At 39.9% G+C, this 25808-nt stretch overlaps 1 protein-coding gene across 1 annotated transcript in view; it reads right to left on the bottom strand.

Moving 5' to 3' along the window:
• The window catches only part of pcdh1a (protocadherin 1a), a gene marked incomplete at its 3' end in the record, with an annotated part of 129118 nt that extends 115284 nt beyond the window's left edge, over window positions 1–13834 (bottom strand). The window contains exons 1-2 of the mRNA XM_083909849.1: window positions 13031–13834; window positions 9732–11918 (exon numbers count right to left, since the gene is read on the bottom strand). Coding sequence (XP_083765975.1) covers window positions 9732–11918; window positions 13031–13825 — 2982 coding nt within the window. The 5' untranslated portion in view covers window positions 13826–13834. The remainder of the gene's footprint in view (window positions 1–9731; window positions 11919–13030) is intronic.
• Between the last annotated feature and the right edge of the window lie 11974 nt (window positions 13835–25808).

Raw genomic sequence — 25808 nt, 5'->3', positions numbered from 1 at the left:
GGATTTAAATAATCAAAAAGTTGATTTTGCATAATATGTCCCCTTTAATGCATTTGTGTGTCCAAGTATTGATGAGTGAAAGAGTGAAAAGAGTAAATTCACAGTGCATAACTTAATGAAATTAGATTTTACTGATTTGAAAAAACAAACAAACTGACCATTAGGGTGAATATTGTGGCCACATATTAAGAAATGTGTGTACATTTTTCTGTGCACATCAAATATATTATATAATATATGTTTATTATATATTTGAAATGACAATACACCTCAGCAGTCAGTGAGTCGACATTAGCCAATAGAAACAATGTGGTCACAAGTGTCCTCGACTAAATGCAATCTGGATTGATTGAATCTCAAATGCTTCCTCGACGTGTCATAAGTACATTTGATTTGACCGTGCACTTAACACCATTCATTCCTGATGCGATCACTCAGGACAGATGTTAACACCAGGCCCAATCAGGCTCTTAGTGATCGTTTCCAGCAGATAACGCTGGCTTAAAGCGATAAGCCATAAGCATAGTTGTGTATTTGTTTATATCTATGAGCATGCTCTGAATGATTTTAGTGAAGTAGATTTTTTTTTGTGCAACACCTAACTTGGTAGTACAGTTACACAATGGTGACTGAGATGTAATAGATTTGCAGTAAGAAAATGATGTTGTAAAAACAAAAAAGAAATGCACTGAGTTCTATGTGAATTATATCCTGAGGAAAAAAAAACACTGTTGTCTGAGAATGGATTTAGAAGTTCATCATGTTGTTGATATGTGAAATGGTGGACATATTTGTGAGGTACATAGTATTTTCAGTACAATGCAACACAACATATTCAATCATGGTTTTATGCCATGAAAAAGTATGAGCAAAACATGAAGTCCGGCCAAAGCATATTATTCTCTCACCTCCCCTTTCCTTCTAGTCACCTTTTTCCTGGGTAATCAGCCAGGACAAATATGTGCTGCACAAAAAGCTGAGTGTTTGCGCGCGTGTGTGTTTGCCTGTACTGGAAGGCAGATTGGAAACCAAGATTGGAAAAAGATATGGAGAACACTACAAGTCTGCCATGTTCCTTTGCTTTCTCAACTTTTCACTGAAACGTAGATGACAGTTTTTCAATGATTTTCTCGGGGTTTTTGCTGGTCTTCGGTACAAGAAGTGAGGCAGAATAATGTGTCACAGTCTCGTAGAACAAGTGCCAAATTTTGGCTCCAGGCTCGTTTGTAAGTAACACACCTCTGCTAAATTGGGTTAATCCCAGCTCAAAGGGATGCCTAAAGTTCACCAAGTGTGAACTTTGCTTAACAAAGAAGCAGGTTAATGAAGTCTCACTGACTCACGATACACACTCTTTGAGAAATCACGAGAGTGGTTTCAGGTAACTGCAGACAAAAAAGAAACCCACAAACCCCATTTCTAGAAAAGGCATTAAATAATGCATTAAAATAAACTATTGTCGTGAATTCTCACTGACAAACCTATTAGTGTTTTTATATAACACTATGCAAAGAAGTTGCTCTACACTTAGAAATAAGGGTTCCAAAAGGGTCCTTCTACAAAGGCGGAGGTTCTACCTGGAACTATCTGCTTCTGAAAATCACTTTCCTGAAGAAAAAAAAGATTTTCAAAGGTTTTTAGTAACACTAATGGTTCCAGTAAGAACCATTTTGATCCAGAGAACCCTTTAAAACCCCTTTCCTGAATAAAGGGTTTTAAAAGGGTTATTAGTGGAACCTTCCAAAAGGGTTCCAGGTGGTTCTCCTGAGGCCAAGCTGAAGAACCCTATATGGTTCTTCTGAGCTGTGTATATAATAATAATCGAAGTTAAATACATTTGACAAAGACACAAGAACATCATCATCCATTTGTTTTGGAAGACACCAATCAACATTTTTTTCAACAGTTTGTGGACCCGAGTAGTTAATTAATCAATTATATAGTGATTAGTTGCAGCAACACGTCAAAGGCTTGGTATTAGCAATCATGTGTTGAGCGTTGCTCACCACTTTGAGCCAAACTTTATGAAATAATTGTCAGTTCAAGTTCAAAGAAAATATTTCTCAGAGCAAGATTGCAAAGAAATAATGTATTGGTGATGGTTTTTGTATGAGGATACTCTGAAATGTCAGGATACTCTGAAATACATTAATATTTGCTCGGAAAGTTTTTTTTTTTTTTTTGTTTGGGTAGGTGTGAATGTGCAACCGGACTCTGGTCCGCCTAACATAGGTCTCACTTCCAAATGCGTGAACCAAATGCAGGAAGCGGACTACAACGCAGGGCATTGTGAGTAAACTCAACTGCCACTTCCAGCAAAACAGCCCTCCGATTAATCTGTGACCCATTGTTGCAGCGTATGCAGCTCCATGTTTTCCTCTAATGTGGAGGAAAAAAAAGTTATCCTGCATTAACCAATAGGTGAGCAAGTCTTCTTGTTCATTTTTTTTGCCTCATCTTCTCCTTCAGCATTTCTTGATGCACTGCCGCCTCGGGCTTGGAGGGGAATACGTTATTCAAAAGGTTTGGTTCATTTCACTGAAGTGCAGTGTGAAAGCAAACTCAGACTGGCTGAATTTTGAACCGAGTCTAGCAGACTATTAGGTGTGAATACGACTTACGATTCACTGATCTGCTGCTCTTAGTTGTACCTTAATCGCAGCTGAAGCTCAGAGGGGATTGTGCTTTTGCAGTTGCATAACTTGTGGAATAGACCGCCAATACACAATCTTTTTAAAAAGATTTTTAAAGATTCTTTAAAAATAGATTCTTTTTTTTGTTCTCCTCTGCATTTGAGACAGTGTGAGTCTGCATTTTATAGGTGAAATGTCGTGTCTACTCACATGTTTTATGTTTTTTATGTTTATGTCTTTTACTGATTTTGGTAAAAAGGTATTTCCGTGCACATTAGCATCATATTTGTCTTTTAGATTTAAACAAAAGCTTGTTGAGGTCCTTAAAATTGCTTTCACCCAATATGCACCTGTTACCTGGTACTTGGTGTCTCTGGTTTAAATAAAGAAAGAAAATAGAACAATATAAGCATCAGCGTGGAAGTATATATTTTGTTTTGAATGTCCATTAATTAATGTGTGGTAGCTGTTTAAGACCGGATTTCTTTTTATTTGCATGTTCCATATCACCCATGCTGTGTTTTCGTCAAATGTAGGATCTACATGGAGTAAAGTGTGAAAGAAAGGTGCAAGTTCTTAGACCCATCAGGGCTAATTAACAGCTTTAATGGCTCGTGTGAGTCACTGGTTTCTGCAGCAACCACGTGAAACTATCACACCTCCATCGGTGACGACAGACAGTCGTCGCCTACAGGGTGCACAGACTTCTACCTTTGCTCCTTATTTGTGAAATATAACGCTTGTGTCTAAAATTATTATTTTTTTAAAAAATAGTATTAAAGCCAGGCAAGACATTCTTCTTCAATGAGGATTAAGACTGAAAATGTGAATTAAATTAACACCCTATGAATTTAATTGGACAAGTCTCTCAACACAGAGAACACCTCTAAAGCAATCATGTCACACTAATGTGTGTGTTTGCATTTTTCAATAATTTTGATGTATAAAAAATTCTATCATATATATATATATACATATATTGTCTCCTCTGTCATTTGTACATTTTAAGAGTTCAGGATATTGCCACATTGATGACAATTCCTTTGGAATTTGCACATTTTACTGCATGTAATTGCCTTCCCAGACTCAATAACAAACATGTAACACACACCTGAGAATAGTACAAACTTGCCAAGACCCTGAGGGGAATTCCCAATGTCCCCACTTTAATTACAATACAACCCAAACAGGTGCGAGCTGCATGAAAGCAATTGTAGGGAACCTCAATTCAGCACATGGAAGCCACTGCATCGTATCGTCGTTTGTTTGAGTCGACAATGTTATTTCTTTTCCTTGCCAAAAAGCTGTTGTATTATCTGAAATACGTAACTAAAAGGGCTCACTTTTGTTTGATTTTGTCACTGTGATCTTTCACAACCTTCCAGTAAAATAGAGCACTTTATTCTTTTTCTTGGATTACATTCAAATGACTGTATCATTTAATTCTATTGATCTACAAACTCAACCAAGTGTTAAGCATTTTTCATATCAATATGAATGTAACACAAAGTGCATTCTTTCTGCTATTTTTTTTGCTTTTTTTTATGTGAGGTGTGTGTAGAACGGGAACAAAGACTCTGTCCATGGTCCTTAATACCATATGACAGCTGCTGGTTAGGACTGTGGTTAAAGATTTTGGATGTCAAAGTCTATTTCTTGCATTTACTGGCTTATCTCTACTTTAAGAACTCGAATGGTGAAAAAAAAAATATATATATATACAGTATATCAGTATTATTTTTGAACTCGCTGTGAAGCTGTGGACATTTCCCCCCACTCACTGCTTTCAGCTGTGTTCAGAAGCAATATACAATATCCCAGAAACTGCGTTTCAGGAATTCTGCACCAAAGTGGGTTAATCTAAAGCAATTAAAGGGCTGCAAAATTTTCAGCCGAGTCTTGGGAGAAGATGAAATGATTTCCGAATTGATATAAGCACTTTCTCCTGGTGTGGAAAACAAACCCAATGTGGCTTTGCCTGTACAATATAGCTGGCACATGCTTAGATAACACTGTGATCTAATTAGGACATCTGAAACATCTGTTTGGGTTTTGGCAACCTCGACAAGCCATTCTTTACGATACAGGATTTACATGTGCTTCTTTCCAGCCACAGGCTTTTCTTAACGTGAGCACAATTGGGTGAGACATTTCTGTAAAATGAAATTATGAGCCAATAAAAGCATACATTTCTGTTGGACACATATGGCTGAAGGTAATGACATGTGTACACACAATCGTTTACGTCTGATATTTACCGCTACTGTTTTTGGTGACAAATATCATGGTATATGCTGTGCATACATCATATACCACTCGAATATACAGCTTTTTCACATGCATAAGTTTGCAAACATTTGTCAGGGTGGACGATCAATCAATGTATGGTACTTACCTTTTATTAGCTGAATTGCATCACGTTTAATATCAATATTTAAATGTGAAAACGGAACTAAAATGTGTTTACTTCAATTGGTAACATGTAAATGAATGAGGTTGCTCCCATAATATTGCTATTCATTCAGGTTTTCAATTATTGTGTGTTAATTTAAAAAAAGTTTTTGGAGTGTAATGTTCATGAGAACACACTCACATAAAGTGAATTTTACAGCCAACAGATACAACTGCTTTACTCTGTGGGAGGAAAACCCCCGGCTGAATTTGACTGTCTGTGTTGACAGTTAAATTGAAAGGAAATGGAGAAAATCAATGATTTGAGAAAAAAGTTAGCTGGAGCACAATTTTGTTCGTGGTGATTCATCAAAACTCAGAGTTGTAATATAATTTAAAGGTGATATATGTGCAAGTGGTTTATATACAAGCACAGGGCATACTGTGTTGCACTGTGTTCATACACAAACACATACAGAACTGTATTTTTGTCTTTGAAACGTTGATCATCTTTGGTTCATTTTAGTGGCTATTGTAAGTGAAGGTTTGAATGTAAAAATGTATTTTGAGAATATATTGGCTGCACCAGCCTATATTTAAATGTAACATATTTTTATATATCTGATGTTGAATCGTGGTCATTGTATGTACCTTTAAACTAAACATGTTCACCACATTACATACACACATAATCAGTTCACAAGCAACGTTTACATTTCAGATATAATATCAAGTATAAACCGGACACACAACTTAATTCCTATTGAAAAACCATTGTCGAGAGTATCACAGTAGTTAATGAAAACAAGGGCACCACTCTACATCTGTCACTTGGCATTTATTTAATTATATATTTCGGTCAATCTGTTCTTCCTGATGTGAGAGGGGATGCCATACATGAGACAGCAGCTGTCTACGAGCTATGTCACATGAGCTTCAACATCTGTCCATGTTTTCACCAGGCCTGTCAATCATTAGAGTCGCGTCTCATACGCGCATTTGTGCTACCATATCGAGGAACCACAAACACTGTCATGGCCTACATCTGTCTCGCAGTTGCAATTAACACTCGTGCAGCGAGCGGCGAATGTGCACTCGTAAATGGAGATTGGCACGACAGACACGCATCCAGACACACTCTGTGGCTTGTAGTCATTTTGGTCCCTTATGTTGTCCATCATGGAGACAACGGTGATGGTTTCTCTAAAGCGACTCCACCCACAAAGGCTGGTGATCACCTAAACTGTCAGCTGGCATCTGCTGAAACGACTAGCCGACTGTGAGACTGGCTCTGAAGATACAGACGGAGAGAAATGTGTAATTTCCTCATTGTCGGAACGCATATTTTTTCACGTTGCTGCTAATTTTTATGTGGTGAAATGTATCTGCACTTAGAATGTCACCGATCTTTTGTATGGATGGCATGGCAGTGTCACTGATACAAGCGCCATGAAGGCCAAAGTCAACCCGTCTTAAATGAAAAGACATTCCAAATGTCAATGTCAAATATTTTTAGTATATAAACTGTCTTGAATATCACTTGAAAGGCTGATTCAACGAGCTAATTATTGGTCTTTTTATATATATATATATATATATGTATATATTGGCAGCCCATAACCAAGTATAAAGAGAACTTGGCTTAAGGCTGAATGGATGCAGGTTCGAGTCCCTGGCAGGTCAAGGGCTGGGGTATCCCCGAGCAATGTACCCAATCCCCAGTGCTCATTTTTAATTGGACACTCTAAATTGACCCCAGCCACGGGGTGCGGGTCCCAAGACCGGAAAAAATGGGAGGGTTGTATCAGGAAGTCTGCCAAATAAAAGATGTGCTAGTAAATCACCTATGAACAGTCAAATGCTATCGTCTTATTCTTCTTTTAATTTCAATCGTTAGCCTCACAGTTAGACATTGAATAGTTTCTAATGGTGCTCATGGTGAAGGGGACATTCCCACATTCCCAGCTCTTCGAGCTAGTATTAACCCTTTAAGCTACTACTCAACCATTTGGTCGACCACACTTTAAGTCACTATATCTCATTGAAAAATGCATCAAGCTGAACTCACTAAAGGCCACATTATACTTCTCCGACTGCGTAATGCGTTATCCATCTGCGTCACCACGTAGACCACTCGAGCCTTTATACTTCTGCGTCGTGGTGACGGATAGGCGCTGAAATTTCCCGCCCGATCAGTAGGGGTCGCTGCGCAAGGTTGTTGTGCTTTTGGCTACAGTGAGCAATGGCGTCCGAGGGAGAAAGACTGTTGTTGTTGAAACAGTGGCCGTTTGTCACTTTTCTGTGTCCCGGAACGCAGTTTTAAGATAATTTGAGGCGAGAAATTGGCCATTTAGAGTCTAAACATGTGCTGTGTGTGTTAAGATATGACGTATTTATAGTTCGGCAGCGACGAAGTCGGCGGTGCCCAGCTCCGCCTCTGTCAGGACGCCCGGTGCGCACTGAGAGCCGGCACAGAGCAGCTTCGCTCCGCCTGTCCTGAGGACCAATCGCAGCTCTTGCCGTCTCCGTTGTCTCTTGACGGAGTGACGGACACTTAAAAAATATTCCGTGCAGCCGGAGACGACGCAGAGACTCTACAACAGGTTCTGCAACGACGCAGAGGACTCTGCGTAGCCTACGCAGAGCACTTTACTCAGGAGTATAAATTGGGCTTAACACTTAATGTGACTTGTTCTGTTGTACTTTATGAATTATACAAACCAGGTTTATTATGAACAGACGTCTCAACCGTTTGGTAGAGGCCTGTATCTGAAATACTGTAGGGTCTAAGTTCACGTTATTGTTATCATAAATAAATAAAATAAAATAATAAAATAATTTTTTTCTTGGTGCGTACCTTAAAGGGTTAAGCTAGTATTTGCTAAGCGTACACAGAGGACTGTGTACATACGCAACATTGTCGTCCAATTAGCAATGGGCAAACTTGCAATTATTACAGCTAGGGAAGATTCTGGAATTAGATTCTATTCCAAAACAATAGTCAACATGATGTTTGATCACTGAACTTGAAAACACCAGCGCATGTGTAAGCGCATGCTAACTTTTCGCGCTATAGCAAGATGAAAACAGCTAGCTAACCTTCCATAGTGAAATTAATTGCGTTGTCAAGTTGAATAAACTCACTACTAATTTTTGAGGCAGCAGGTGAACTTTTGTTTCGAAGTTCAACCACCGTGAAATCTGTTACAGTTTAATAAACCTTCAACACATTCCACCGGGGTAGAAAGTGTGAAGGCATATCAGAAATTATTACAATTATAATATGCCACAAGAAGGGCAATTAAGAAATACTTGAGACAGGCTGTGATTTGTCAATTTTCCAGCATTTGATGAATATGTTTGTAAACAGTTTTTTACATATTTACCTTCTTTTATTATTACCACATTTTTGTAAAAGTAATGTTAAAGTATATAGTATATGTGCTTATGATTAAAACATTTAAATAAGCATCATTTGATTGAGAGGGAACATCCCTGTAGTGATATCATTGTTTTCGTGCACTTTCCATCCATCTGCACACACACATACACAAACACTTGTTTGGTTCAAGATGCACATTCACTCACTAGCATATGACACAGAAACCTAGAGACCCACTTCCTTCCTTGTATCTAGACGTTACAATCTTTTTGCCCATAATCCCCCCTGAGTCTATTAATATTTCTGTGTCCATGGTGATTCTGACCACATCAAATGTTGCACCGATGAAAGGAGATAAGAGCATAAGGAGCAGAAAGATAAGAGCAAGTGACCCCGCATGAGAGGTCAGACAGAGGAGCAGGAATGAGTTGCTGAGAAACAGACCTTTGCTGCTCAACTACATTTCCAACCTGATCAAAATTAGATGAATAACTATGGAGGTCATTCTGAGTTTTCTTGTTGTGCAAAACTTTCTTTGTGCGTTCAGCAAAACATGAGACAGTATGTCAGTGCACTTAATATTGAGATGAATCATTTCTGCTTTATTAACATTGTCGGTCATCTATAATTGTACTAATCACAAAGCAAATGAATGTTGACATGTCTTCAAAGTAACTTTTTTTTAGTGGCAAATTGAGAAATACATTTAAATAATATATATCCTTCTTAATCTAATTCACTGCACATTGTGTGTGAGTGACAGTATTATATACAATAACAGTTTAAATGTTTAACTCTTTGCATGTTCTCCCCCATGTGTGCGTGTATTTTTCAAGGTTCTCCGGTTTCTCCCCACAGTCCAAAAGCAGATTCAGGGATCAGGCAAATTGGACATTCTAAATTGACCGTAGGTGTGAGTATTAGTTAGTTATTTAGTTTAGTTTTAGTACAGAGAGTGGACAGTAGTTTGTCTCTATGTGGCCCTGTGATGGACTGGTGACCTGTCCAGGGTGTGACCACGCCTTTACCCCCCGCCGGCAACCCTTATGTGGAGGATAAAGCACTAGACAATAATTGAAAATTGTGAAATTTATTGTCATTTTGTTTTCTAAATAGATGATGATTAATGTCATATGTAATAATACTATTACATTGTGTCTTGTCATTATTATTCTTTATATTTTTATTATTGTAATCAATGTAGTGTTGGTATATTATCATTTATCATATGTATGGTATGTTCTTCTTTATCCATGTCCATTTTGGATTGTTTATTGTGTAATAATACAATGGTGGTACAATTAGGACATCAGATATGACCTTACCTGTTTGTTGTTGTACTTGGGCTGGCTGGTCTTGTAGCTGTAGTCAGAGTATTGGTCTGAACCGGTCGAGTTGTCGTCTCCTCCCGTTCCCACAAAGGTGTTGGCAGCGGGCAGGTCCTGAACGGCCTGATGCTTCTGTGAGGCAGAGGGTGACTGGGCCTGCAACTGGATGGAGGGCAGTGGGGAGTTGGAGCGGTAGTGCCTGCCTATGTCAGGGCTCCCTGGTGAGTAAGTTAAGGGCAGATGTATCCTGGGGCTGTCATTGACCCCATCGAGGTTAAACTTGAGACTCTTCTGCAGGCTGACCTCCTCGTCCTCCCCAAGTGGTTTTGGAGACTTCTGGGGTTTGCCTTTGCGCCCACGCTTGCCCTTGGAATTCTTTGGTACTTGTTTGGGTGCATACAAGTCCTTTGTTTCCTTTTTACCAGCCTGGTAACCACTCTTAGTTTCTCTCTGGATGCGGTGTCTAATAAATACCACAACCAAGATCAGCATGACAACACCTGCAACTCCGGCGAGGCTTCCAAACAGAATGTTACTACGCTGTGCAGCCAAACCATTGTCAGGATCACCAGCAATGTCCCTGTCCAGTGGAGTGTAAAGACTGTGTCCGACTAGAGCTTCAACTAAACTGACATTTGAAATGGTTTCGTTGACATAAATGTGAACCAGGGCAATGGTGTGTCGTGCAGGTTTACCCCTATCACTCACTCGCACCACGAGGCGATGTAGTCCACCATGTTTCCGGGTCATCTCCTTTGCGAGAGTGATCTCACCACTGGAAGGGGAGATTCGGAATAACTGGTAAGGGTTTCCACCAGCAATACTGAAGACCAACTCGGCGTTAGGTCCACTGTCCAGATCTTCAGCCTCCACTACTTCCACGTGGCTATCTGGAGAAGCTAGCGGCGACAAGTGTCTATAGGAGGAATTGGAGGGTTTGGTAACCACAGGGTCGTTGTCATTTTCATCCAATACGTTGATAGTGACACCCACGTATGAGGACCTAGGAGGTTCTCCTCCGTCCACAGCTTTGAGACGGAAAGTGTAGCTGCTGTCTTTCTCCCTGTCGAATGAGATGCTTGAGAGAATGGTGCCTGTTCCATTTTGGACAACAAACTTTCCTCCGTCCGGCTCAACAGAGAGCTGAACACGAGCGTTCTCGCCTTTGTCCGCATCCATAACTGTCACCATACCAACTGGACTGAGTGGAGGCATGTTTTCCAAAACAGAAAAGCTGTAGCCACTAAGCATAAACTTGGGGTCATTGTCATTGCGGTCAAGCACCTTTATTACAACAGTTGCAGTTCCTTTATGAACAGGTGATCCTTTATCTGCTGCTGTGACACGGAATTCATAACGTTCTTTATGCTCACGATCCAGTGGGCTCCGGGCTCTCACTTCCCCTGTATTTGGGTCAATCTCGAAGAGACCTTTGATGGATGAGTCTGCCAGTATATTATAAAGAAGTTCAGCATTAGTACCACTGTCTGCATCTGAAGCTGTAACATCCAAAACCTTCTCCCCTTGTTGGTTTTCTTCAGCAAAATCAACTTCAAACAAGGTTGGGGAGAATATTGGAGAGTTGTCATTCACATCAGTCACCTGCACCTTCAAGGAATTGGTACTAGACAATGCTGGGTTTCCAGAATCCACAGCCACGATTTCAACTCGGTAATCCCTCACCCTTTCATAGTCGAGAGGAGTTGTAGTCTGTAGGAAATACTTCCTCTTGTTGTCGCTGGATGAGTCACTGGCAGGGCGGAGCTGGAAGGGCACGTCTCCCGCAACTACACATGTGACCACGGCATTCTCTCCCTCGTCCTTGTCAGACACTTGCACCAAAGCTACAGCCGTTCCCACTGGCATGTCCTCAGAAATGTTAGCCATTCCTTCGCTATGTGTCACAAGACCGATTCCACGAATCTCCACAGCTGGAGCGTTGTCATTTTGGTCCGTCACCTCAATGGTTACAAATGTCTTGGAGCTTTTTGGTTGAGGGCCCTTATCCTTTGCCATCACATAGAAGGACAGGCTGCTGATTTCCTCCCTGTCCAGCGATCCTTTCACGTAGATGATACCAGAGGAATGATCAATTCGTAAGAGCCTCGGCACCGGATCAACCGCTTGATGAAGGGTGTACTCAATTTCTCCATTAGGGCCCATGTCAGAGTCATTGGCTTTGACCTACAATTAAAAAAAGGCAAGTATGTAAGACACAAATTGTGCACAATGGTTTTATGTTGAAATAAAGGAAGTCAAATTTACAAGGTAAGCATGCCAATCGTTTTTCTTTTTTTTTTTAATCCCTTCCTCTCTGATTTTACTGGCGGTGTCACATATTTTCCTGTGTACTTTAAGGCCAATAGAAAATATTCAGTGGATAAAATGAGAGTCAGTACAATTTCACAGCAGTGCACAGTGAGAATCCTACACAGAGACAATGCCTGAGTGTAGGTGTAAGATGCTCCATCTCCAACTCTCTGTTTTGTGCAAATATAATAGCACAACAAAAACGATAAGCAGCTTAATAACCTGTATAAGCGCAATGTGCTAATGCTGTAAGATGTTAAGTATTGAATGCACACCAGAGCATCAAGAAGAGGATATACACATTTTATGTCAGAACTGTCAAAATGATCTTTCGGTTATTTAATGCACTTCAAGCAGCTGAGTTTTGTTGACTTCCTGTGGTGGCTGACCTTTGACCACAAACACCACCACACCGTCCAAAGAACTAGAAGATTATCTTGTATTATGCGCCTGCAGGGTAGATCCCTGGATTTTGAAGAGGAAATTCTCTTTAATATGTCCTGTGACAAATCTATCCAGCAAATGCAAACACACTGTCAAGTTATTTCTGCTTCTTGGCAATCAGTGATACAGGGGAAAACCAGGAGTAGTATTATTATTATTATACAGGAGTATTATCTTAAAGCTTTTATTGAACAATAGTATGTACATTTAAATGTTTCATTTATGTTGATTCTACCTTCCTTCTGTGATCTTATATTTCCACTGAGCAAATGTTTGTATTTTCTATTATTATTATTATTATTATTTATTTTATTTTTTTAATTAATCGACAGCCACAATCTTCTGTAGACATAATATATATAAATTTCAATTGGCCAGGAATTGTTGTCATTTTTTATTTGTTATTTTAACATATTTAATACCTTTTCACTTTATGACTACAAGCAATAGCCAATAGCTATAATCTGTCATATTTACTTCCTGAATGTGCAATGTCCCTGCTCAAATGCATGAGAAAATAATCAATAGTATTGCAATCTTACCTGTAATACAGAGTGACCTGCTGGGCTGTTCTCTGAAACTTCAGCGTCATATGTGGACTTTTCAAATTTCGGAGCATTGTCGTTGGCATCGGTGACCACCACTCTGAGCAGAGCGCTGCTGTAGCGCTGAGGGTTTCCTCCATCCACTGCCTTGATGGTGAGATCATAGGAATCCTTGAGCTCGCGATCGAGGTTGCCAAGGACAATCAGTTGTGGGAGCTTTCCTCCCCTGTCGTCTGCCACTTGTAAGCCAAACAGCGTTGCTGCATCGTGCCCTGCAGTCAGAGCATAGTCAGCTACCCCATTCCTGTCCGAGTCCCTGTCCGTAGCCAAAGGTATGGAGAACAGCGCCCCCATGATGGTGTTCTCTGGGACAGAGATGGTAAGCACAGAAGAGGGGAACTGTGGGGTATTGTCATTGATGTCTTGTACCTCAATACGTCCTTCAATAAGTCGTGGGCTCTGATTTTGGATCAGATCTGTTACTGATACTTCAAATTCCAGATAGCAGGGTTTACCCTTAGTCAGGGTTCGACAGTCCCTCAGAGTCTCTCTGTCTATGGGAATCTCTGTGGTGAAAATGTCGCCCGTCTTCCCATCAACACGCAGGTAAGGGGCACCCACCTCGAGCTTGTAGAGGTGACCCGAGTCGGGCAGTCCCTGGTCTGCTGCCAAACTACCTATAAGAGAGTTTGGAGGTTGCTCTTCTTGGACCCGGTACAGGATGCTGGCCTTAGCAGAGCCACAGTGCAGCACCAGGACCCAAAGAAGCCCTACTTGTAAAGTTAGTTCCATTTGGTCATCAGATGATTTACCTGTGAATGACAAAAGAGAACCTGTGTCAAAATGTGGACTACTTTGGGGTTAGATTTGCACAATAATGGTAAAAATGGGTAATTTGTGAACCAGGTGAACCAGTATAAAAAATGATATTAACACAACAGCCACCGGCAGTTGTTCTGTCCTGCAGTGGTTATTTCACCTTCACATCACCAGGGTGTGAAATGTGATGTCACAGACAAATCAAAAACCAGGACGAAGGAGAAAACTTTAGTTTGGTCCCTTATTCAAACTCAATGTCAAGTGAAGGATTTTAAGCTGATAAAATGATGTTCCTATGTTCCCCGGGTCCTATGTTCCCTGCTTTTTATGTTTTATGTTTGGGGTTTGATGTTCCCCGGTCACATACAAAGCGGGGAACATAGGACCTTTTATGGGAAAAACGGGGAACATAGGACCCAGGGAACATAGGTACGACCCCTTCGATAAAATATTTTAAAAAATACTGAGTTCTGTCCTGTTATAAAAAGGATACTTTGCAAAAAACATTACAAGCTGAATGCATGTCTTAAATGGAGCTGGGTTTTTCATTGCTCCCAAATATGAGGTAGACTCCAGTGCTGATCATATTGTTTTATATATATATATTTATATATACATATATATGTGTATATATATATATATATATATTGAATAAGATATTACAAATTGTGACTTTATTATGCAATAAAAAGCCAACACATATGAGCAGACTGATTATTTCAGTGTTACACTATAAGACTAAACTACTGATGGGCCTCCATCAACAATAACCTCAACTCTAAAGGGGTCATGGATGTATAAGGCAGATCTTCTGAGCCAGATTATGCAACATGGCCACTTTTATCTCATGCATCTTGGAACAATGCACAAATTACAGATATTTCCACCCATGCACCGTTGCTACTGGCTAGCTCAAACACTGCAATCATTGTTTGATATTGAACCTTTCAACCCTGTAATTATGACCCATTATTTTTGTGTCTTCTTTGATCTGTGTTCCCTTCAGCTGAAGAATTCTCATGCTGCAGTGATCTCAGGCTATAATTATTTCCCCTCTCTTTTTCTGAGTGTATATTGTGTGCGCTTTCTATTTGATATTTGAAATGTCTTCGAGGTTAAGTATCAAGGTCCACCAAACTTCAGCATTTATACAAAAAAAAAAACTTGTGCACACTTGCATGTGTGAGTGGCCACACACGAACTGTGTCATGTTAATTCACTTATTTGCTGAAGTCTGCTTCTGCTACCCAGACTAGACCAGTCTGTGTTAAATACTATTCCTCAGGTCATACTTTCTGTGTCCCTGTGCCAACAAAAATCTGTGTGACGTGGATTTCGTCATCTACCCATTCTAGGGTGGTCCCCATAGGCCAAAAGTAGACTTTGGTGAGAACCTCTTCAGTTTTTGACCATTTTCCAGTCCAGGTGATAGAAGCGTGGTGCTCTCGTTTTGCTCGAAAGACAACGAAGGTGGTAACAATGTGAAAGCTTGGGTTGCTTGAGATTGTATAAGGAGAACCATGAGTAATGTAATAATGTACAGTTCATACAATTACATACAAAGACAAACTATGAATCACTGCTACCGGGTTGGAATGTGAGATCAAGAACACATTTGTAGAACGATTTTAGTAAGAATGGGACCGCAGACATGGGGAAATACAAAGCAGATCTCTGCAGACTTTTTTCATAAACTTTTGTGAGTTATATAACTAAAATTTTCACAAGCCTAGAAAGTGTACTGATTCTAAAACCTTTAGTTTAAAAGGTGTTGTTAAAGGTCCAATGTGTGACATTTAGGATGTTTTATAGGCAGAAACGGAGCATATTACAATTTAATTTCACTCTGCAGAAACGTCTGGCACACTAGATGTGTACTTATAATAGGTTTAAAATAAAAGCGTTTGTTTTTGTAGTCTTATAATAACAATTGTGTATGTATTTAAGGCAACAGCCTTGCTTTGTGGAGACTGCCATCTTGCACTGACATGTTCCTACAGCAGCCTAAAATAGACAAACCAGCCAGATCATATGTTTTGCTCTTTGAAGTGAAAGCTTAGTAGAGCAGCATCCTCTCTGGTATGCAAGGGCCACCATAGTTTCCTCACACACTTTTCAACGGGTGCAGTGAGCAGAGGAGTCCTTCATTCTTTACGATCTGCTCACTCAAACTTTCGGCATAAGGTTATAAAGTAAAATCACAACACAAAACAAGCAAAACATAAATCTTGAGTCTAGGGATGAGAGAAAAATTAATTAGGTCAGTGTAGGTGTCGGTGATATAACAATCACAATAATCAGCTCAATATAACTTTCCCTAAAAGTTACCTCAGATTACCTTTAATTACCTGACATTCTTGGCAATACATAATGACATAAATTAATTAAAAATATTATTGCTGCAATAATATTTTGGGCCTTATCACCAAGCCCCAGTGCTTAGTTTGTGCAGATGTGAGAAAGATTGAAAATCGTGCATGTGTTTGAGCTGAGTTCACATCAGAACTCTGCATGTCCTCACATGAAAGAATAAATATTCCACATGGAGGCAAAATGTGTCAATTCCTTTTTGAATACATTCAAATTGGAAGTGCAGCTTATTGATGTACTAATTGGTAAAATATTGATGTGTCCCTCTTTACATTTGCTGTAGAGCCTGTGGTCAGTGTGGCATGAGTGTGTCCGTGTACACGTACACAAGAACAAAAAAGGGTCAAGAGTAAAATGGAGATCAGAGGATAAACTTAATTTGAAGCGTAACAGCCAGATATTGGCAGTAGAGCACAAGACTCCACTGTTAAAATAACCGTATTGACTATTTTCATGACATATTTTACCTTATTCTGGGTTCAAAACTATAGGGAATTTTTTTTTCAACAAACATAAAGACACTTATAAAATATATATATATAAAAAAAATATATATATTTATATATATATATATATATATATATATATATTATAAAATAGAATATTATTTTGTAAAAAAAAGAAAAAAAGAAAACCAACTGTTGTCCAAGCTTGTTAACAGACCAGCATGTTAAACTGTTAAATTCAAATGTTGCAAATTGACAAATCGTCATATTTCTTCAACAGAATGATTTAGTACATGATAAAAATATCCAAAGAGGAAACACGTGAAACACTTGACCAGACTGGTACAGTCACATGTACTTTATCCTACTTTGCATGTGCATTTGCGACAGGATTGTTATGGCTGATGACTTAATGTCTTCCACTTGTCCTAATGCCTGTCTTTCACGTGGCACTGTGCCTGACTGCCACACTGAATCGTTGTTCCAGTTCCTTTTCCATGTTGTTGATGAACAATGTGTTTTTTGCAATAATTCAGTTATCACATGCACATAATTAACATTGTTGCTTTGGGTTTTTATCTAATTGCTCACGTCATCACATTTGTTTCATCGAAAGCTTGAGCACATTAAGGGATAAGTGTGTGGAGGATACAAGACTTTGTGGACCAGAGTTCACTACACCTGAGCAGCAGAATGGATGAATCAGAACTGCTGGATACAACTAGGAGTGAAATATCCTCTCATATCAGCATTTTCTTTCCTGAAAAAACTTGGCGATCATCTGCCATTGCAGATGGTTTGGTCGACCCATAAGACTACGCGCTGATTCAGGCAGATCCTCATACATAACTCAGCATAAAATCACAGAAAGGAAAACAGGAGGTTAGTTCTCTACTAGAGCGGTACAATATGGTGCAAAAAAAAAAATCATAGTGATTATTTTTGACAGATATTGTGATATGATCTATGATTGGTAGGACTTATCATTTTTGTATCTCTACAATTTTAGTAGTCTGTCAACAAGCAGCTGGAGATTTTTGGGGCGAGTGAATTTCTGCAGCACTGAAAAATAATGCAGTTTGACACACATCTTCAGAAGCAGCATCTTTCGATTTGGATGTTGCACTTTGTCGTATTTTGTGATTTAAATTATTTTTCAGTCGTTGGGCATCCCTATTTTCTAATATCAAAACAATCGCTTTCTCATAGTTTTGGACAACAGGGAAACCAACAAGCACAAATCATTTTAAGAATGTGTGAAACTGACGGATATAAATCCTTCGAAAAACTGCCACCCAAAAACTGTGGTGGGACTGTGGTATTCACTTTTCTTCTGGGTCCCTGTGCGCTGTCAAATTATGATAAAGTATTATACCAGTTCATGGGATCATCAGTTCAATAAAGCAATAATTGATGATCACTGGATGTCTGGGTGATTGTATGGGAATATTTTCCACATGTTGAATGTAATATAGTACAGAATGCTTTCGAAAAGTTGTTAAATTGGGTTGGAACACTGGTGGAGTTTAAATAGAGAACACCACAACCAATCAATAAATGAACAAATATATAAATAAATGAATACACTGTGCTCTGCTGTGCGCTACACCTCTGGGAAACTTAGACCTGGCTAATTCTTTGGTGATTCCCAACCATGCTACAACTTTTATGAGTGGAGCACACACCAGTGCATGCAGGGATTCACACACACAGCCTCAAGAGCTCATTCTGCAAAAAAAAAACACACACGACACCACTCAGTCAGACACACATACAAAAGAATGTTCTGAGGAAATGTCTCTGAATACAATCAAAGCAGTCAGTGTCCAACTGCATGGTGATCATGGCAAGGTCCAGATGGTTCTGACACAGAGATAAACTAAAGGCAGCCTGTGCCACAGTGGACCTTCAAAGATCTCTAACTGTCCGATGGGTCGACTGTGAGCTACATGATGACGATGTTTCAACTTTTGCGCCAAAAGAAAGAAGTCAAAGCAAAAGAGCATCACAAGGGTCCACTTGTCACACTGCCAGAGCTAAACCAGGCCGATAAAGACTATCAGGGGTGCTAAGTCTAAAAACAACACTGGAATATCGTGTAAAGTGTGTGTGTGTTTCATGACTCATTCTCTGCATGACCATCAGTCCACAGACTCACAAGCTGCTGGAGAAGCTCACCCAAGCAAACCCTCTCACCTGACGATGACCTCCTCAGATTAGAGTGTGTCTAAGAAGAAGAAAAAAAAAAAAAAACCTCCTGCCCACAGTGTGACCACAGAGCCTGTTGTTTGTGAAGAATAAAAGTGATTTGACTGATAAGAAACTGTACAGAACTGTTTCGCTGTATGACTGTGCCATAACGTATTAGCTGCAATAATACCAGTGTAAATTACCTGTTGTGAGACTAATAATGCTGGGCACTGGGTTAACGCACGTTAACGCATGATGCGTTTCCATGACGACTGACCAGAAAATGACGTGCGCGACGTCATGCATTAGCTCCTTTTAGCGCCGGTTAGCGTGCCCACAGTCGAATTGAAGCGGCCTGTTTGTTAAGCGAAAAAAGCAGCGCTATGAATAACCAGCGTACCTGTGTACTGCGTATGTGTGCCGCTGTTTTCAAAGTTTAGCGTTAGAGACTCATTTTAACAATCGGGAGTCACGTAAGCATGACGTCACGCGTGCCTTTTTCCTGCCAGTCGTCATGGAAACGCATCATGCGTTATGGTTGACGCCGTCAACGCGCCCAGCACTAGAGACTAATAAAGGATTATCTTATTTCAATAACTACCTACATTTATTACATGAATAAAAAATGCCTAATCGCAATATGAAAAGTGTTACGAGATGCATACAGTGAACCCTGTAACCCACGGAGACGGACGCAATCCACCAATTGAAAGGCCGATTACAAACTACCAAATGCTGCAACTACCCCCAAATTAATGTCAGCTCATTGATATGCAAATCCACTTTTTGAACTAATACATTCCACAGCTGGCACTTTACAATGAAATAATCTGCATACCACCGATAATACATATGCATATGATATGCACTGTTTATATAATGCATACTTTCATTCACAATCAGAATATTGGGATCAACTGCAACAAGTCAATGAGATGATACTAATTGCGGGGGAAAAAACAAATAAACATGTACTGATCACTTCCTTGGATATTTCATTCCTTGCCATTTTTGAATGAGGTTGAAAACCTAAATTCTTCCCGGCAAATGCTTTAGCCCTCAATCTCACCACATGCAGCCAGTGTCTGCACTGGAGGTGAAAGACTTCGCTGGCAGCTAAACATCAGTCAAACTTCAAGACCTGATTGAGTCTCGCCTGGAGCCATCACACAGCGCACCACGCGGCTGACCCCATTGTGGAAGAGAACATTTTCGACTTATGTGTGTCTACAATTAACATCCAGTCTTGTACCAAACCGTGTACGGTTGACCTCATTCCAAGAAGGATACCGTTGAAAAAGGGCCAAACCACACAGGATCGTGCTGATTTATTTTTCCTACAATTGTTTTTGCAAACTGTCCTAAGGAATTCTGACATTTCATGGATGATCTGACTGTGCCATGTGTTTTGGGTCCACCCAAGAACTGAAGCTGCCTTTAAAAACATATACTGTGCCTCCTATAAATCATATGTCTAACAAGCAGCCATCATTTTGGCTTAAGGTGGAGCAATAAAACATTGTAGTCGGAATGCAATTACTGTGGTGAGAGAAAACTTGAGGTATTAGAAAAAGTTGGCTAATAGGAATATTATTGTGTTGCTGAGCATGTGTTCCCTGTCCTGGTTACCATGGAGACAGACAATCGACTGACTGAGTCAACTTAGTGACTGCCTTGGTGACATTTGCGCTTTCACTTGGCCGCTCAGAGGATCTAGAGGAAATGACACTGTAAAATGACTAATCTGTCATTTCCTTCCTAATTTTAATAATAATAATACTAATAACAATAAAACAAATTAAATAGCTTGTTTGCTACACATTTTTCGGTAGCACTGATAGATAGGCTTTAGATTTAGGGGGCGCTATCATCCTCCTTCTCCTTCCTCTGCAGAACCAGAACCTGGTACAAATCAAGCGCCACAAATTCTGCTGAGGGATGTGCTCTTCCCCTTGCTTTGTTACAGTGTGGAAAGATAACGGATAATTTAATGATTTTCTCAACTGATGTGATTTGATATATTGGCTGACTCTGCGCCTTTAGCTAGTATAATAGGTAAAATCCATTCCCTCCCACCACCACCATGATTTATGATGGCTGGTATCACAGCTATGGGTCTTCCTACAGCTAATCTACCGACAGAATTCACTGCAAAATGTTGCCTTACACACCTCCAGTGACTGTAAAACCGGGACACTGGTAATGAGTGAGTAATGGCCTTTGGTTGGATGTTTGATTTAGCTTCAATTTAGGCAGTGACATACCAAAACACTGATGGAGGGGTTTTAAAAAAGAGCCATTAAATGCATTGAGATCAAAGAGGCTGAATTCCCAGCATGCTGAAAGAGAGATATGAAGTATGAACTACTGTCAGGTCATAAATATACATTTTTATTTGTTTGTTGTTGTTGTTTTTTTGTTACATTTCCATACAGGATCATTTTAATGCTTTTAAATTATTCTCTAAGGGTTTAATCTGTCAGGTGGTCGTTTGGAGCAGCCACCTTGTTTGAGGCGGGTTCTGTGATTTGATGTTGCTCTTTAACAAGACCATTACAACAATTTGCACGTTATTGTTATTGGATAGATGTTAAGAGCTGAGGGACTTAAGGGAGAATATCTAATTGCAATTTCTTCCGAGAGATGCTGTGATTGTGGGGGGAAAAAAAAGAAAATGTTTAAATCAAGCTTCGGTCCAATATTCACTAGCACAGCGGATTTAAAACATGATGGACCTCGAGCCGGTTAATAATTCAATAACAATATTTATCTCAATATGGTTTTCTTCATTATGAATGTAACAAAGGGTCAATATTTATCGATATAGTGTTTAGGAACTGCCTGGAGACACTGGAGGATAAAACAAATAGTGTTGCACCAACAAAAAAATGTTGTTGTTGTTTTTTTCTTCAACTTTCATTGGGAAGCAAAACTTTTAATGTGATATTTTATTGTGATTATAATAAATATCACGTGATTTGAAAGATTATATTTACCATTATAATTAGCATTTACTCATGTAGTAACCCTGCATTTTTTAAGTCTATGCCACACTAAGGATTTTAATTTCAACTTAAAAAAAAAAAACATAGCAAATCCAAATTGTTGTGGATCAGTGGTAGAGAACCAAGGTCTGAGGTTTGATTCCCAGCTGGGTTACATTACGTCTACATCCCTTAATCCCAATCTGTTGTTGCTGTGTGAATGAGCGAGGGAATAATATGGGAAGAGCAAACGTGTGGAGTAGTTTGAGTGGTCATCGAGATCTATCACAGATAGATAGATAGATAGATAGATAGATAGATAGATAGATAGATAGATAGATAGATAGATAGATATGTGAGGGAACTTCCCAAATGACTACGAGGAGCAGACTATTAAAATGTGCCTGGTGGTCGTTGGAGTGGCAAGAAACAACACCCAGACTCTCTCTCTCTCAATCTCTCGAGATTAACCGTGCAGATGAGCTGACCGAAGATTTCCCTCCATCAGATCTTTTTTTTTTTTCCCCAATCATCTACACAAATCTCCCCACATATAGAGAAAACTGAATTATTAACGTGGTAGTTGATACTTGAAAATAATACGCAGAGATCCTTGTGTCGTGAGTAAATACAAAGAGTCACTTATAGGAAGCAATTAGTGTGATGTTTGCAGGAGGAGAAGAAGGAGGATGATGCATCACATTTTCTGTCTCACAGAATCACAGTGGTGAAATAAAGATGTAATTACCAGGATCGCCAGCACACATCACACTCTCAAGTGTGTGCACTCTGAACAGTGAAGCTCAAGTGCAATAATATATGCAGACTTTAATGACAGTTCATGTCATTACTCGAGGAGGCTCGACCCCGACGTCTACTGTTGAGTCTATTACTTACAGTGGATGGATTTTTATCATGATCGTATGTGACAGGTGTGGAACTATTGACACTGTGCAACACAGCGCAGCGTCTCTATTATCAAGCGCGCCAACTTGTTGTAATAACAGCTCCATAACTGCACACAAAAGAGGATTCGATTGCCAAAATAAACACACAAAAAAGTACAAAAATGGAGACAGACTGAGCAACTTTCTCTGTTAATTCATGTCAGTACCTGCAGTCAGAGACTTGTCGCGTGGAACCAGTGGGTCCGCAGATGATAATCTCTCTATATGTGCACCGGCGCTTCCACAGGCAGGTGTCTCACCATCAATCCACCACTATCACTGCACTGGCATTAAAATAACTTCAGCAGACACAAAATCCATTCACTTTGCGCGTCAATATTCAAGATCCGGTCCGCGCTGTCCTCCTGGAATCTCGTACAATGTGGATGCAGGTGCCAGTCAGTCCGTGGGGGTTGTTACAAGTTATACGCGCGGTTTCTGTGACAGTCTAGTGTTTTATTGATGACCGAAGTGGAGAACGAACGAAGAGGGTTTTTATTCCACAAGGAAAGCCCCGCTGTGTGCCATTTGCAATCCCCAGCAACTGATCCCTGCCAAGATAACGCACTACAGTCGCAGGCGCATCTCTTTTTGCTTTTTTTTTTCTCCAAGAGTTTCTCCTGCGCTTTTCTCCTTCTGACGCAAAAAAAAACCCCAACAACCCTAGAGCGCAGTGCGAGGACGCGCTGCGAGTGCGCACGATGGCATCGATGCGGTGTTACGAACGAAACAGCCACCGAGGAGGGAAAAAAAAGGCAGTTCAGACCAAGTAGCCCAGACTGAAGCTTTCCCAGAGAGCAAGTGGTGAGATGCTGTTAGATGCTCTCTCTCTCTCTCTCTCTCTCTCTCTCTCTCTCTCTCTCTCTCCATCCCTCGCTCTACTCATCGGAGCGTAGGAGGAGGTGGGGCTCTCATCCACACTGCATGCAGCAGCTCCCACTAACTTCACATTCAACACCGCTGCTCACCAGGAACACACCATACATAGACATATATTTATATTATGTGTGTATTTATGTATGTACATTTACGACTCCTATACAGTTTAGGGAGAATCCATCAAACTGGGTCAGCACAAACAGTGCAGGAGGGGGTTGTGGGTGGGAGTTGCTCCTCATTAAATCTGCAGCGCCACATTCACTATATTATGTGTCTGTCTGCAACCTGTGCTTCACATGCTTTGATTTAAAATAAAATAAAATAAACATTTTTAAAAAATCCTGCACTTTTCCCCAAACCTGATGTAACAGGTAGTCTGCACTGACAGTTTACTTGTTGATATTCAGCCCATGCAGCAGGATGAGTGGCCTGAAATGGAAGCTGCACGGTTGGCCACTGTTTATTCATTTGGCGCCACCCTCAGGCGGTTATAATAAAGAGAGACAGGGGGAGGAAGAGAGAGAGAGAGGTCTTCTGCATCAGCTGTGAGCGGAAATTTAAAGGCAATTGGACTGTTCCAAATGTGTGATGATGGAGTAATATACATTTATTGTGTTGATACAATAACTATCATTTACCTATGTAAAAGAGGGCAATGCTGTTGTTGTACAAAACTGTGGGGAACGATGAGATACATTTTATTGTGTCAAATGAGGGGATTTTCAGTAGTTCTGTACAGAATAAATAAGAAGAAAATCATAAAACAATGAATATATATAAATACATTAATAATAAGCCTATAATACTACATAGTGTTTATATGTTATCATGTATATGCAAACCATGTATTAATGCATTTTCACTTTATCCTCTTGAGCCAACACACACCATTCACACCTATGGTCAATTTCCAGTGTCCCATTGACCTGCATGTCTTGGGACTGTGGGATGAATCCATGCCCACAAGGGGAGAACATTCAAAATCCTCAGCCAAAGCAACAACAGCTACAGGTGGTACAGGTGGCACAGGTGATAGAGCAGGCCTATTCAACTAGCAGCCCGGGGGTCAGATATTAATTTTTCCACGGCCCTCAAACTCTCTGTAAAAGAAGCCGACTATGATAAAACTCTCCTATGAGCTATTTTGAGAAGAGCAACTGAGTCTCATCGCCATGTTACGCATGCAACATGGTGCTGGGCTGTGATTGCACTCTTCATGGGCGTTACTGGTCAGAGACGCTCACGAGAAAATCGTATTGTACCAGCGGGCACAAGAACCAAACCAGTTTTCCTAAGGGCGGGGAGGAGCATAGGTGCAAGTCTGGTGAGGACGCTTTAGGTTTGGCCCACTGTTGTCAGAACAGCATAATATCTGGGATTCTTTTTCGTCTCCTCGCAGTAATATGTGCTTCATTCACTGATGCTTGTAAAATCTGCTTGGGTAACTTCCCCCAGGTACGGGGAAACCAGTTCAAGAAAACTACTTGTGTTTTCTTGAACTGGTTTCCCCGTACCTGGGGGAAGTTACCCAAGCAGATTTTACAAGCACTGGTCTTGAAACGAACGCGGGGCTATATGACCGTCCATCCATCATTGTCAATAAGCCGGTGGACGAGCGCACCCGGAAATAGGGTAATCTACAGTTACTACAGCTACTCAATAAATTCAATGAATGTTAGCTTTCCATTTTGGAAATATTAAATATAGTCAAAAATCATATTATTGTTTTTTGCATAGTGTAAAACTGATAAAACAGACACAATTTATGTTATAAACAATGATAATACACACTCTCAAAAATAGACAAGGACATTTCTGTACCCTTAGGTTCACATTTGTGATCATCAGAGAGGCTACAAAGTTGTACTTTTCACCCTAAGAATACACTCACATTCCTTTTTAAATTTATAGAAGAACATTTTCCTTTCAACTGTGCATCTTTTTTGTGTATGTTAGCAAGTAGAGGGTCAAAATTCAACGATCATTTTATTATTTATTATTTATGTAACATTTTCATTGGGTACATGTCTGTACTATAATATTGTGAAGGTACATATTTGTCTTTTAGGGAACTGAAGTGTACTAAAACTGTCGATCAGTCTGATCAGGTCCAAAAATAGACTTTCACTAATTGGTCGGA

The sequence above is a fragment of the Microchirus variegatus genome, assembly GCF_963457635.1.
Source record: "Microchirus variegatus genome assembly, chromosome: 2".
Classification (NCBI taxonomy): Eukaryota; Metazoa; Chordata; class Actinopteri; order Pleuronectiformes; family Soleidae; genus Microchirus; species Microchirus variegatus.
The sequence above is the reverse complement of the archived record's forward strand: the minus strand, read 5'-3'. Positions and strand labels throughout refer to the sequence as shown.